This window comes from Hydra viridissima, unplaced genomic scaffold (genome assembly GCF_058129835.1).
Source record: "Hydra viridissima isolate aposymbiotic clone 2 unplaced genomic scaffold, HvirCarnegie_v1 scaffold_14, whole genome shotgun sequence".
Classification (NCBI taxonomy): domain Eukaryota; kingdom Metazoa; phylum Cnidaria; class Hydrozoa; order Anthoathecata; family Hydridae; genus Hydra; species Hydra viridissima.
Genome location: NW_028324313.1, coordinates 4,826,394 through 4,842,334, shown reverse-complemented (window position 1 = coordinate 4,842,334; position 15,941 = coordinate 4,826,394). Strand labels below are relative to the sequence as shown.

General features: G+C 27.8%; 2 protein-coding genes and 1 pseudogene across 3 annotated transcripts in view; 1 reads left to right on the top strand and 2 right to left on the bottom strand.

Moving 5' to 3' along the window:
* LOC145192951 (uncharacterized) overlaps nt 1-15,941 on the bottom strand; it is a 41,691-nt gene that overhangs the window by 11,409 nt on the left and 14,341 nt on the right. For both annotated transcript variants that reach the window (XM_090072328.1, XM_090072327.1), the window contains exons 4-12: nt 12,912-12,949; nt 12,589-12,701; nt 12,254-12,320; nt 9,428-9,478; nt 7,897-7,956; nt 3,595-3,645; nt 3,164-3,280; nt 404-513; nt 44-201 (exon numbers count right to left, since the gene is read on the bottom strand). In XM_090072328.1, coding sequence (XP_089928454.1) covers nt 44-201; nt 404-513; nt 3,164-3,280; nt 3,595-3,645; nt 7,897-7,956; nt 9,428-9,478; nt 12,254-12,320; nt 12,589-12,701; nt 12,912-12,949 — 765 coding nt within the window. The remainder of the gene's footprint in view (nt 1-43; nt 202-403; nt 514-3,163; nt 3,281-3,594; nt 3,646-7,896; nt 7,957-9,427; nt 9,479-12,253; nt 12,321-12,588; nt 12,702-12,911; nt 12,950-15,941) is intronic.
* LOC149878966 (uncharacterized) lies at nt 3,823-5,529 on the top strand (annotated as a pseudogene).
* LOC149878965 (uncharacterized) lies at nt 5,597-7,852 on the bottom strand. The gene has a single exon (XM_090072337.1). It carries the CDS (start codon nt 6,336-6,338, stop codon nt 5,694-5,696), a length of 645 nt encoding a protein of 214 aa, XP_089928463.1. The 5' UTR covers nt 6,339-7,852; the 3' UTR covers nt 5,597-5,693.

Sequence of the window (15,941 nt, the reverse complement as noted above, 5' to 3'; positions counted from 1 at the left end):
AAAACGTAATCTTATTTTTTAAAACTTAATCTAATTTTCTAACCTTTTGTTTCCTTTAGAGCTTTCTGTTTTGCAGCTTTTTCTTCTGCTTTTCTTCTTTTTTCTTCTTCCTTTTTCATTTGCTCTTCTTCTTGTGATTTCTTAAAACGATCAGCTTTTTCTTTTTCTTTCAGTGATCTCTGCTCTCGCTCTTTATCTTCTCTAATAATAAATTTTAGGAAACTAATTCATAAATTTTAATACTAAAGCTATGGAATATGAAAACAAGAATTTTTGAAACTAAAGATAAAACTAAAGAGTTTTACAATTTGAATTCAATATAAACCAAAAGTAAAATTGTTCAGAAAAAACTTTCAAAATGATTGATTTTTGACAAAAAATACTTGTGAGTGTAATCAAATACCGCTCTTTCTTTTTTTTTATTTCATTGTATTGTCTTTTTTTATCTTCTTCTTCCTTTTTCATTTCTTCTTCTAGTAATTTCTGCCGTTCTTTTTCTTGCATTTTGCGAAGCTGAAAATACCACTGCTTAATAATTGATCTTATATTTGATATATAAAAAACTTAACTTAAAATTTTTTCATTTTTTTTTTCATCATGAATATAAAAATTATATTAAAGTTATATAAAAAGAAATATTTTATTGCAATCAGGATAAAGAAAATAAAAATTTATATCATGTTTGTTTTAGAAAATAATAACAGCAGATATTCAGCTCAAACAAAAAAGGAAGAGGTATATTGATTTAATGGTTAAAAAGACTGAACATTGCAATTTAAAAGTAACCTTTTTTCTTATAATTGTGAATATTTTTCACTCAGAGCACCATATGAATTAGTGACAATTTAACTAGGCCTTATAATGTCTCAGGATGCTTACATTTTTCATTATTTTGAAATTGACACTGACAATCCCAAGATTTTGGATATGTATTTTTCTATGATTTTAAAGAATTCCTAAGTATGCATTCCTTGTACTTTTAGTCAATTACTGGTGAAATATTCTTATAAATAATTTTTTATGTAAGTTTGGTTTGCTTAACTTTAACTGTCTAAATTAATTATTATTAAATAAATCCATATCAACTCAAAAACATTTTTTAAACATGCCTCTTTGATTTTGTTGAAATTTAGAACAGTTGAAGAACTCAATGACACAATTTTCCAGGAAAAATTTTGACACTCAATTCAAAGCAGTTCTTGAGATATTCAAACTTTAAATGACCTGATTTATCATTTAAGGCTGATTTACACAGTAACTTAAAAAATTATTTTTATAAAATTTGTAGATTTTATGAAGTTAATTCATAAAATCTATTATGATCAAAATATGCATTTAGAATTAACTTCATCTAAAAGATAATGAAATTGTGCATTTAGAATAAATTTTTATTGAGGAATCCATATTGTCAGAAGGGAAAATAAGAAAATTATAAACATCATCTTATATTTTTACTAGACTCAAGCATATAACATTTGATAGAAGAAAAGAGTGAGTCAACCAAAACACCAGGTGGACACACATGCTCCATTACATGAAAAATAAATAAGTCCCACCATAAAAGCTTAAAACTATTTTCTAAAATCCAGAAATAAAAAATTCTTCAACAACTCTTTCTTAATACATCCTCAAAAACACTCTAAAAACTTATCCAAAACTCTGTCAAAAACTCCCCAAAACACTCACAATGTAAAGGATTTCTTAACTTTCCTTTATTTACATATTTTTCTATAAATTCTTTTGATATTTTTATATACAGTCAGAACAGAATTTAATTGTACAGAGTAATTTTTGAGTAAACTTGGTACTTTAGATGCCAATATTGTAGCTTAGACTAATTATAAATTTCTTTTTATTTTAAACTAATTATTAAAAAAATAGAAAACATTTTTTTCTGGAAAGTTTAAAAACATTTTTATCATTTTCATTAAAAAAAAGTTTTTTTAGTAGTGTATTTTGAACCATTGTCCTGCTGAAACACAAAATTGCTTCCTAATCTAACTTTTTTAGCTGAAGATTTTAACTATTGATCCAATATACAAATTAGCATTCTTCTTTTCATCAATAATTCTAACTTACCAACACCATGCCATGCTCATACAACCCCATACTATCACATTCCCACTACTATGTTTAACTGTACTTCTCATACAACTCAAATGAAAAGATTCTCCCCTCTTTTACCAAACTCTTTGTGCTCCATCCAATTTTTTTCAATGAAACTTTGATTCATCAGACCAAAGAACTTTTTTCCAAAATGATAGTAGCATCAAATAATACTTTTTGTGTTGTAAAATTCAGTCATTTCATATGATTTTTTTTTTGTTAAAAAGGGTTTCTTACAAGTTACATGTGTGCTAAACCTTGCTTAGTGAATCTATACTTCTGATGAAAAATTTTAGACAAGGGATTGCTGTAATAAACTACAAAAACATCTTCTTGTAGTTATTTTAAAGCATTATACATGTTGAAAACTAATTATAGCAGAACTAAACTCAAAAAGACTTTGTACAATTAAACTATCTTCTGGCTGTAGAGTTTGTAAATTGTAAGCCAAATAAAATTGATGATAATTGCAAAAGATCTTGATTATTACACTCAAATAATTTCCTGAAGCTGACATGTTTTTAGGGATTGTCAGCAATTAAGCATATCTAGGAGATGCTTGGTCATTTCTTTCCACAAGTCCATAATGTTAACTCAGATAAGTAAATTGAGGTTCTGGAAATAGTCTTTAAAGCCCTGGATAGACACTTAACATAATCAAGGCCTTGTGTATTTTAACAAGACTATGCATGATAATTCAAGGTTCAAATAATGCAAGAAATGAATGTTGAAAGTTTTCAATCTTTTATAAATCCTAACATTTGACCTTACTATCTCAATTCATTGTAGATTCACATGTAGAGTGTTGTTGAGATAACACCAAGGATTTTTCTGCTAGACTATCTGAGATAGTAGACAATTTAGAACAATAAAATCAACTACTGAAGCTGAAGTTGGCTTTATTCAATAACATAGAAAAAAGATATTTTCTTTATTCTTGTAGCATTTTTTTGATAACTCTGTTACTATATAGTCATACTTATTTTAAGAACAAATTGACACCACTTTTGGGAAACTTTTTGACTAAAAAGAAAAACAATATTCTGCTAAACCCCACCTGCTCTTTTTCATCTTCTTTTTTCTTCTTTTCTTCAAGTTCTTTAGCAATTTTAGCCATCTCAACTTCTCTTCTGCGTTGCTCTGCAAGAAGTTGCTTTCGATTTTTTGGTTTTGGCTATTCAAAAAAAGAATATTAATAGTATTAAGTTTTTTTTGCTAATATATATACTTTGTTCAAGTACAACTACTATACAAACTGCAAGATGTCATGCAACTTACATATAAGTTCTTATCTACATGAATAAATTTTTTTTGTCATGTTTAAGATTCCAGAAAAAAAACCATGAAAAGAAAAGATTAAAACTAAAATTTTAGCAGCAGAAAGTCTAAGCAATTGGAACAAAATAGATATTTTTTATTTAATGATCTTGAGTTAGTTAGATGATTGAGTATTAGTATATAAAAATATATTCATATCTTTCAAATTACCTTGGACAGTGAACAACTATTTTGCAACTTTTTTGTTTGTGGCTCTGATGTCTAAAAGAATAAATAACTCATGTTTTATTGTTGGAAAAAAATAGGAAAAGTTCCTGTTCTTAGAATAATAATGATTAAATCTGCCTAATATTAATTCATGATATTCATATGAGCGCTGAACGTCCACAAAATTTTATATCCATAATGGGTGGCAAAAAGATGTAAACAAATGTAAAAATGGTAAAAAGCTGTTGCGCACCATACTGTGAAAATAGAAAAATTAAAGGTAGCACAATTCCTTATCATATGTGTCCAAAAGAAGAAGAGCGAAGGAGGTTATGGATTGCTTTCTTAAATAGAAAGATTTTGCCAAATTTGGAGTTTGCTTACATTTGCCGTCAAGTCTTCTTGCGTGGATTTATTAAATGTTAAATACATAAACACATGAGCACTTATAAATTTACATATAAATACCTGCATATATATGTATATATATTTATATACAACAATATATATATATATATATATATATATATATATATATATATATATATATATATATATATATATATATATATATATATATATATATCTGTGTGTGTGTGTGTTTATTTTTTAGGAAGAAAAAATGATGATAAAAATCATGCTGACTTTGTTCCCTCCATTAAAAAAGTTAACAGAAACAATAACAGTATACCTATTGAATTTAATGACATGCCATGTAATTCATCAAGGAAAATATATTCAGAAAGATCAAATCGTTTAAAGAAGAGGAATGCTGAAAAAGTGCTTATTGAAGAAAATAGTATTAACAGTTGTTTGCAAGAAGAAATTGTTGAAGAACCTGAAACTGTTAAAATTATATGGGAGTTAAGAGAAGAAAACAAGAAGTTTAAAAATTCAATTACAAAATTAAAAGAAGACAGTAAAGCAGAAATTGAACTTCTTCAAAAGGAAAAAATGAAATCTAAATATATTATACAAAGACTAAAAAAAATAAATACTGCACTTGTCAAGAAAAACAAAAAATTGAAAAATTAAATTGATGAGGCTACTTTTAAACTAATAAAAGACAAAAAAAAAGTTCAATTTTATACAGGTCTTCCTGATATACATGTTTTTAATCATGTTTTTAACTTAATTGAAAACTATGTGCCAGCTAATAATGCTTCAACTATGACAATGTTGCAAGAATTTTGCATTGTTTTAATGAAACTGCGTCTAAATTTGCTGGAACAAGATAGTGTACAGATTTGGAATAAGTTACCAACCGTATCACAAATCTTTGAAAAATGGCTTCTTGTAATGGCACGCAGACTATCCTTTTTGATAAAGTGGCCAGAGAGAGATATCTTAAGGAGAACAATGCCAACTTGTTTTCGAGAATTTTTTCCTAAATGTGTTGTAATTATTGACTGCTTTGAGATTTTTATTGAAAAACCAAAAGATCTGAGAGCTAGAGCTCAAACTTTTTCTAAATATAAACACCATAATACTGTTAAAGTTTTAATTGGCATTACTCCACAAGGCTCAATATCATTTGTTTCAGAAGCTTGGGGCGGAAGAGCATTTGACGTTTATATTACAGAAAATTCTGGAATATTAAATAATTTACTTATTGGTGATCAGGTGTTAGCAGACAGAGGTTTTACCATTGCAGATTCCGTTGATTTACATTGTGCAGAATTAAAAGTTCCTGCTTTTACACGAGGAAAGTCTCAGTTGTCTCAAATAGAAGTTGATTGGACACGAGAGATTGCCCGTGTACGAATACATGTTGAACATTTAATTAGGCTCTTAAGAAATAAATAAACAATTTTGCAAGGAGTACTTCCTAATAAACTAACCAGTCGAACAGATGATGGAATATGTAAACTAAATAATATTTTAACTGTTTGCTCTGCTTTATGCAACCTTTTTTGTGGAGTAGTCCCTATTGATTGACTTTTATTTTAATATATAAAAATACATAAATATAGTGTTATGTTTATTTATTCATTAAAAATTTTTTTTTTTAATTCTGGTTTTCTTGTGGCAACAATATGGGCTAAACCATTTTCCAATTGGTTTGCTTGTGAGTCCAAGCCAATTAAGATGATAGGTTTTAATTATATTACTCTCTTTGATTTCACCACAAGTACATATTGTTTCAAAATTAATAATGCCCCAATATTTACAAAAGTATTTTGATTTCTAGAATACCATTTAGCAAGGAGTTCAGGCAATATCGCTAAAATAAAAAAATCTCTTGCTTTGTTTAAGTTTTCAGTGAGGAATTCTTTATCAACATAAACTTTTTCAATTAGACTGGCTTCACCATCATACACGATAAAATAACAAATCAGAATATTTGAAATTAACATTTGTAGCTGAACTTGATAAAAATATTGATGATTTCTTTTTAAATAATGTTTTCCATCCTTTATTTCTATGCAAAACTCTTTATCATTATTTGCCAGTTCAAAGACATTTCTTTTAGTGCGCTTAAATGGACATTTTATCTCAACTATGTATTCATGAGGACAGCATGTGCATTTCATAATACCATCAGGAGTTGCTCTGAGGTATGGCCATCTGGGTGTTCTAAGCAATCCACAATAAAAAATTTCAACATTCTTGTGAGTTGTTAATAAATGTGATTTTAAATAATTTTTAGCTGCATTTTCATTATCACAACCATACTTTGTTGCTTTGGTAATAAATTTATTTTCTGATGGATAACAACTTTGCATTTTAAAATTTTTAGAAGGCATGGCTATATTTGAATGACAACAAGCTTTGATTTACTAGCTGTTATAACCCCTGCACGTGATCTAAACCATAAACTTGATTGAGATTTAGTTTTTGTATGATCTGAAATCAATTTAATTTCATCTTCATTTATTTTTATATTTGAAAAAATTTTATTTGAAAGTTGCACAAGTTCATGATACTTTAATTGTTCATGTTCTCTTTTGTAAAAGTTAAAAATAATTGTATTTAGTTTTGAAACTAAAGGTATATATTTATAACTATATTCAGGAATTATACGAAGAATTACACTATCTCTTGCATTATCTGATATTTTACTGTAAAAGTTAGCAATTTCTGTATTACTTGGAATTGGAACGGATAAGGCTTTTTTAATATACGGTTTAATAACCTGCCATACATGTGCAATGTGCATTTATAACTTCACCATCTTCTTGAACACTAACCCATACCCTCATTGGAGTTTTAGAAAAATGCTCTGACCATGTCTTACACAACTGGTAACATTATAAATAGACTTTACACCATGAATGAACTTTACAAGAACGTTGTGAACAAGACCACTTGTTACATAGTTGTAAGATTCAAGACCTTTGTAAGATTTTTAACTAAAACTTGTAAACTGACTTGGAAAGTTGATTAGATAGCTGTATATATCAGCAAAAGTCAGATTAGGCCATTTGTCTACGTTATTAGTTAGTTCACAGTCTTTTTCTGATAAAGAATACGGATCAAAAATAATCTCTAGAACTGATAATTTTTCTTCGTATCTCTTTTTTGCTTCCAAACTAAGACTCTCATAATACTGTGATCGCATAATTGTAGGCAAAAAAGAATTTAAATCAATTTCAACAGATCTGCTTTTAGTATCTAATATTTGTTTACATTTTTTTGCCACCCATCATTGCGGATACAAAGTCTTGCGGACGTTTGAAGTTCATATTAATATCATGAATAACATAAAACATGAAAAATACAACATGTTGTATATTAGAATGAATCTAAAAGAATAAAAACTAAGAGTTGAGTCCATATTAGGGATAGTACTATTGTAAAAGTAGTTTTGTCATTTATGACACAACTGTCTAGGAACTTCATCTTAAAGTGTTTAAATTTAAACAAAAAAAACAGCATTAGTTTTTATAGTTGGGTAGCTCAGTAGTGATCTATTTGTTTGAATAATAATTTTGTAATTGGTTCATAGACTCTGCTCCAGGCCATAGAAGCATATTTGCTACTTTTCTCAACATCTTTAAATGACAAGAATAAGGTAAACTTATTTGTACATTATTAGTAATAGCTTCAAACAACTCTGCATGAAACAGAGAATTATTTTAAAAAAGGACTCTCTGAGATCATAAAATTCATGTACCAAAACTTTGAAGGTTTACTATCCCTAATATATTGTGCACTAAATATAAAGTAACTAAATTTTTAATGAATAACTTTTTCCAAAAGTTGACTATTAGCTGCATTTTTATAAATCTTGCTAATTATTGTTAATTAGATAATTTCTCATTCAAATTGAACAAAATCTTAATCATTTAGAAACAAACTTACTTGATCTAAGCGTTTATTTTCTTCTTTCTGCTTAAGGAAATCATCTTTGAGTCGAACTAACTAAATATTTAAAATAGTTAAAGAAAATTAGCATTTAATTTATGGAATACTTTTTTATACAATCACAACATTCTTGTTCATCATCATAATTTTGTTATGATTTTTTAATGTTAAAATAATAATAATAAAATGCTAAAATTAGGTGTCCATGATGAAATTTAGTAGATTTCAAATTTAAACATCTTTACAAACACATTGAACTTCATTTTTGTACCATTTATTCATGAAACATCAACTTATAGAATGATATAAACCATTACAATGATTTATAAGTTTGTCAATTCACAACACTCAAATGTCTTTTTAGAGTAATAAATCCATGGTAAATCAGGCCACAAAAATGTAGAAATGTTGTGAATCTTAATAAAAAGCAGCAAAATTTTCCAGACACTCCTTGATGTAGATACCTGCAGTCATATTCTTATGAGTGATGAATGAAGTAAAATTAGAGGCCACAACTGTAAATTGCTTGCTAGATGAGGTACTTAGAATGTACTTAAACTAGTCTGATTGTATTTAAACTTGTTTTCATTATCTTTACCTTTGAATTAATAGTAAAATTGTTGTATGGGAACTTGAGCAAAATCTTTTTTTAATGTAAACGCCCGTTGTCCATAAAGCATTGATTTTCTTATTTGTTCAACTTCCTTGAATGCTGAATACCTTTCTTCTCACTGTCCAGACTGTATTGGATACTTTTTACTTCTGGTATGAAGAAAAAACACTTGATTGAAGCACTTTATGGATGTATGACTTATTACATTAGAATTTATAGGCCAAATCTCTCAAGGGAAGTATTGAGGTCCTGAAAATAAATTCTTGATGTTTCTCCTTTTTGTTTTTTTTTTGAGATCTTTTCTTTTTTCTATTTTTCCTGATTTTCTTTGAATGTTTTTGACTATCTGATGCATCTTTTAATGATTATATCCTTTAGTTGGTCTCACAATGTTTAATTCTTTTGCAAATGCAGAATGTGAAAATAGTGGATTTTTTAAAAAAATTGCAAGACTTTTTAACAATTTAAAATTTCTTCCCAGAATTTGCAGGAACTAATCTTTGTTTAAATTTCACACTAATACCAATGTAAAACTACTCTGAAGTATTTATGGTAAAAAATTTAAGTTGTTTAAATGCGTTATTGTGAACACATTTAAATAACTTAATTTTTTTTCTTCATTTTGATGTTGGCTGAACTCCATCGTGGAGACCCAATATTAACTAACAAAATCTGATTGTTATATCCATTTCCTTGTCTGATAATTAAAAACTAAGTGATCTTTCAGAACAGACTCTAATTTTAATTTATTAGCTGATAAAGAAAGTGCAGTAACCAGTTTAGTATGTTTGACAATTTAAAGGTGGTCTAACACAATGTTTTTTAAATTTCTTGAAAACATATTGTTAAAAATTTCACTTTTGTAATATTCTTAGGTTTTAAAAAATATTAAAAAAGTTTATTAAAATAACTAACCTTATCATGAGTTAGACCAGCTGGAACTGATTTACCATTCTGTAAACGATTCTATAAAAGAAGAATAATATAAATGTATAATAAGTAGTGATCGACCAAAATTCAGTTAAGTTCCTATTCCAGCCAAAAATGTGGCTGGAACTGAAATTTCAGTTCAAAATTTCGGCTGAAAACAGATATTATAAATCTTTTTAAGGATTGTAACGTTATTATCATTTTAACAAAAATAATTTTAAAAATTTTTTGTTTAAGTAGATGTTTAGTTTGAGAATTGACGTAAATTAGGTTTGGTTTAAGTTAATTTTAAATTAATATTCATATCTTGTAATGTCTTTTATCATTATTTTTTTCTAAACATTGTCAGCACTGAAATGGACAATTTTGAACTTCTTGAAGATGAATTGGCTCCTGCAACTCAAATTCTATCTGGTAATAATGAAAAAAAAACCATCTTTTTTGCACATTGTCAAACAAAGTCTATCTGGTAATAATGAAAAAAAACCCATCTTTTTTGCACATTGTCAAAACAATTTATTGCACAATCTCAAACAAAGCCAAATGTATTTTCATCTTCCAAAATGAAAGAAAAGATAAATGATTTTTGAATTGTCAATTTCTTTGGTTTTGGAAAAATTATGAAAAAAATGCAAATACCAAAATTAAAAGTCTTTATTTGATCTGTTTTGCTTATAACTTCTAAACTAATCTCTTCTTCTGCAATTTACTTTAAGACAATTGAAGATAAACTCAAAAAAATTTTAAATGGATAATTACACTCCACAAAAACATGCTGCAATAGTTTTGATGTTTGCACAAAATAATAATTTAATTATTGCAACATAACATGAATTTCAAAGACAACTTTTGGGACAAAAATTCTCTTTTACTAGCAACAATTCAACAATTAGTGGCTAATTTGAAGAAGCAGGCAGATAACTTCATTAGAAAATATAGCACATGTAACTGAAAGTCAGCAACAAGATCCAGTAATACCAATAAGGAAAGTGTAGCAGTTAAGGCTTTCAAGATCAACACTGCACCCAATCTTGCAGTTAGACTACTTTTATTTCAGGACGAGATAGATATAATTCAAGAACTGATGTTAAATGACCATAAAAAATGCCTGGAATACTTCCAAATGGTACAAAATTACAGGTTTTGCTTCAAAACTCTTAATGTCAGACAAAGCTCATTTTGAGCAGAATGGAACAGTAAATAAACAAAATTGTTGATTCTAAGAAATAAGAATCTAAGCCAAATTAACTCAAAGTCAATTTGGCTTAGATCTCTTTTTATTCATGTAATGTACTCTGTACTTTATGCTCTACATACTGTGTGGTGTGGAGTAATGGCCCTACTCTGCATTGAACCATACTTTTTTGAAGATAACTGAGGTAAAGTATATACAGTCAACAACGCAAACTATAGATATATGATTGAACAGGTTGCTGCTTGAAATAAATCAAATAGGATTACAGAAAATACGGTTTCAACAGGACCCTGCTATGGCCCATTCTGCTTGAGAAACAATGGATGCATTGCCACAGATTTTTTTGGGTGCTTAAATGGTGCCCATTTAAGTGTCAGTAAGGAAATATTGTAAGAGTTAAATTTTCATTTATTGTTTACACTTTGAATATTTGTAAATCCAACAAAATGTTTTAAGTAAAACTAATCAGATAGCATCTTTGCCTTCAATGTCCTGATGACCCACCATGTTGTTTTAGTGAGTGTCATGAATAATGTAGTTTCAAACAAAAGTATCAATTGCAATATGATAATGATACTTTGGAAAATATTGAACAAAAACAGTGGCAAGATAGGGATTAAGTAAATAATTCAAATCACATTAATGGTGCACTTGTACAATCAATCACCTGTGCTTATTGATGTCTAACTTTTTAACTCATAGTTTTATTAAAAGACCACAGCACAAAAGACTACAACATAACAAAAAAAGTACAACAAAGTTGAGTGGAATAGCATAAAAGAGATGAGTGAAATAGCTTCTTCTCACCTAACTTTTATTGAATCATGCATTGATCCAAAAATTTTAGAGTAGTTCAAAAAAACTTAGGTTGGAGAAGTGATCTTGAATACTTGCAGCTAAACCATAAACTTATATGATGACGTGCAACAGAATAATGAAAATTAATCACCAAGCTGTATTTTGGAAAATTTACAAATTATAGTCATTCTGGAAATGTTGATAATAATATTGCAATGGTAAAAGAACCAAAAACAGTTTAAAAACAGCAACAGAAATTGTAAATCCTATCAAAAAAATGTTTTAACAGTTAAAACAACCAGTCCAAATGTCTAAGCACAAAATGGACCATTTACCTTCGGTTGTGACATCTGAAATGTAGCAGCAAAATCAAAACAAAAAGTTATAAATACATTAACCTTTTATTTGAAATCATAAGTAGATTGTAAATCAGACACAAAGGCAGATTTTAAGATATATATACAAAGTGTGAAACACATTCAATAAGACAAGAAAACTGAGTTTAAAAAGTTAGATTAAAATTAGTACATAAGTAATTTAAGTATCAGGGTGAGAATAATTTTAATCAAACCCTTAAAATTTTGTATTTGTTGTTCCAAAACTATAATTTCTAATGCTTTTGTACTTTTTTAGTAATGTAACTTATTATAATATATTATACTTTTGTTCAACTTATGGCAGGTGTGGAAATGGCCCTAATCCAGAACTAAAGAATTCAAAGCATGGGTACAAAAGTATAGATTATACCTGGATATTTTGTTTTTTATTGCTGAAAATTGCCATAAGGTACTAAAATATTAAAAAAAAAAATCAAGCACCTTCAATATCTCAACTAGCTTATTAAGTTCACTTTCTCCTTCTTCATCAATTGCATCCTCTTGGCATCTAAGCAGAAATAAAAATAATTGCTGCTTATATAGCAAATTTTTTCTAGATATTAAAATGATAAACCTTATTTAAGTTAAATTAGAAGCTTTAATGATTTTAATGTTACTTCAATAAATCACAGACAAATTTTATTTTGAAGAAGAAAATTCAAGTTGACACTTAATTTGATTGAAATTTGAATTAAACTTAAGTTAGAAATGAATTCATTGACAAGATTTAAAGCAATTTTATTTAAATTTTGTTTAACAACCTAAAAAGAAATTACCTGTATTCATTATCATTTTGAAATTGAGGCTTATGGTTGGGTGAAAATAAAGTATACAACTCATTTTTTGGTGCTCGTTCTTGAAGAAAGCCCCCCAGCAAACTAAAGAATATCTATTGAAATGAAAAAAAAAGTAATCTCAAATCTATTTTAAAAAGCAAATAACAAAAAATCATTTTAGCTTTTCCACATTTATAGACTAAAAATTTTCATTCAAAGTAATCTCAGATAATTACTTTAAATAATTATCTAAGACTTCTTTGAACAAGTTCAAAGGATTGAGTCTAATTTAAGATTTATAATAACAAATCTTCTTTATTTACCTCATCACTATCGCTATTCCAATCAGCCCCATTCTCATCTGAAATATTGAAATATTTAATAAATATAAAAAAAGAATAATTTAAAAATTGAAGTATTTAATAAATAGTAGGCAGCAGTGATTTGATTCGTAAAATCTGCAAAAAGTCAATCAGACTTATATTGCGGATTATAACAGTCCATTTGTTAAATATTTTACAAATCATAATCTGAAAACTAACTTACAAACTACCAGCGAATTTTTATTTTGCAGATTCTCTTTGATGTTTAACAAATCTACAAGTCTACTCATCTTTACTTACATCTATTACAGTAAGCTATAATTATATTATTTTGATTTAAAAGTCAAGAATTTTTCAAACTGAATTTTTGCAGATTTTTTTTTTTTTTTTTGCAGATTGAATTCCTTTGCAAATTAATTCGCTTTGCGGATTGCTACAATTAGTGGATTGGTCTGATAAAATTTACATTGTTATATTTCTTCTACTTAGTATAAATAAAAATATAAATATAAATAAAAATAGAGATAAAAACTAGTTTGAAAACTTGTTACTTTCATTTCAACATTAAGGCAAATAACTTTTAAATAATTAGTTATTTTTCAGAAAATGTTTGATGCATCAAAAACTATTAAGTTTTATTAAGGCAAATATTTTAACAAAAAGTCTGTAAACCAAAAATTTAATTCAATCTGTGTTTTCAGATTTTAATCTGAAAAAATATTTTAAATTAAAAATAATTTTTAATTTTTAATTCAGATTTTTTGGATTTTCAATCTGAAAAATAATCTGTATTAATAGTCCAATCCATTTTTGCAGATTTCTAATTGGATAAATAATCTGAGTGGAACCAAGTGGAACTTGTGGCACTTCCAATGCTCAGACACGGCAAGGTAGAAAAATAGGCTACCAAATCAGAATGGGAAGTCACTAACATCAATCAAATAAGAACCGTTGTTGACATTACTAGATGGGTGATTTGAGGACAGTAAACCATTTTCTATTGTAGAAACTGATTTATTCACCCAGATGATGAAAACTGCAACCAACGGTCAATTCAGAGCCATTACAACAAAAAATATATCTACAAAATACATTCCCCTCCTTTTTTAAATTCATCTAGGAGAAAGTAAAAAACATTTTCAATACAGAGAAATCAAATCTTGAATGAGTGGCCTTCACATCCAATGTGTGGACCACTGATCACACAAATTTGTCTTTCATGAGCCTTAAACTTCACTATATAGATTCAAAGTTCCAATTAAAGCGCTTCTTGGTGGAAATATCTTAGTTCCTCAAACAACATACTGGGGACTTTTATCATTGAGAGCACTACTGTCTAAATCAGTGGTGCTCTCAATGATAAAAGATGTCCAGAGTGGTCAATTCTCAGCCACAAAATAACTAAATTAATAAGTCACTTCAACCAGTCCTTTCAAAAACAGTATATTTACCCAATATGTCAAGGCTGGCCAGAAAAAACCTCTGTATTCCTGCTGCATCATCAACATCTGAAAGAGTTTTCTCAAGAGCTGGGAAAATATTCAACTCTAGAAGAACCAATCTTTCAATCTCAAAGGTTGAGATGTTGGTATAAATGAAAGAAAACACTAAGCAACTCGGCAAAATTCAAGACATTGTATTGCCAGGAAATGAAATTGGAAAATGATTAACTGTCAGTGTAACTTTGACATCTTTTTTTATTTCTTAACATGCAAATCATTTCGTTTTATTGTATATTTGAATATAATAAATAAAAATGAATCTTATTTCAAAAGCATTCTTTTTCTGAATCTGTATAAATCTACAAGAATAACATCGGTTTGGATTCTAATTCGAAAAAAACTTTCAGACTGCAATCCGATCCAAAAGTATCAGACCAAATTATTATCTGAAAATAATTTGAACCGATCAGCAAACATAGTTTGGTGCAAAATCTAACAATCCAGTAAACAGTAATGGATTGGTGGTCTCTAACAAATAGTACTTTTAATAACATGTATTTTTAAATTTCATCCATGAATATGTAGTAAAAAAGCACCTAGGAAAACTTCAAGTTCAGTTCAGTTAAATACAAAGCATTAAGTTCTTCAGAGTGCTTTCTTTAACATACTTATTAAATACTTATATATAATTGATATTATCTGATAATTCAGCATATCAAAAATATTGTAATTCTTTACCATGAACAACTTTTTTTTTCTTTTTTTTTAAACTTATTGAAAATTATTGTGACTTATTGTACATACACTAGTGGCCAAAAGTTTAAATTATTTGTTTTATTTCATGTTCAAATATCATGCCCATTGCTTAATAATTGACACTTAGGAATACACATAAAAATAAATACAACTTTTTACAGTAATCAAAATCAGGAAGGTCAAAAGTTGAAATAAGAGAAGAGCAGTTAATTGCTGTAAACTGCAACTGAAATAGCTCACCCACAGCACTAGATATTTGCAATGAAGTGAACAAAACTTGAAACATACCTGCATCTCTATGTCTATGAGAATTCAATTTGTTTGGTTGTTGCTCTCAGAAAACAATTATTTTGCCCTCAAAATAAAAATAGAGAGTGTGTTTTCTACACACACTCTCTATTTTTAGATGGGTAGTGAGGTTTGTTTGTCATAGTTTGGGAGTTGTTTCTCCAATATTAGAGTTGGAGATTTAGCTAGATTTGATGGTAAAATGAAAAAAAGAAGAAAATAGAGTTCTTGACAAAAATAGAGTTCTATTTGGGTTGCAATTAAATGGTGCTAGATTTATTTTCCCGCAGGAAAGATCCCAAACATATCCCTGAATTGTGCAGAGGTCATTTAGAACAAAATAGAATGCCTTGATCTCAACCTTATTGAACTTCTATGAGATGGACTAGACAGAAAAGCTTCGCTAATTAAACTATGTTTAAAAATTGTTATTTAAATGTTTTAATATTCTTCAGCTTTTAATTGATATTAGATTAGTCAATTTTAATATTAATAAATTTTTGTCTGATTTCACAAACTTTTTATCATGTTAATTTTTTTCATA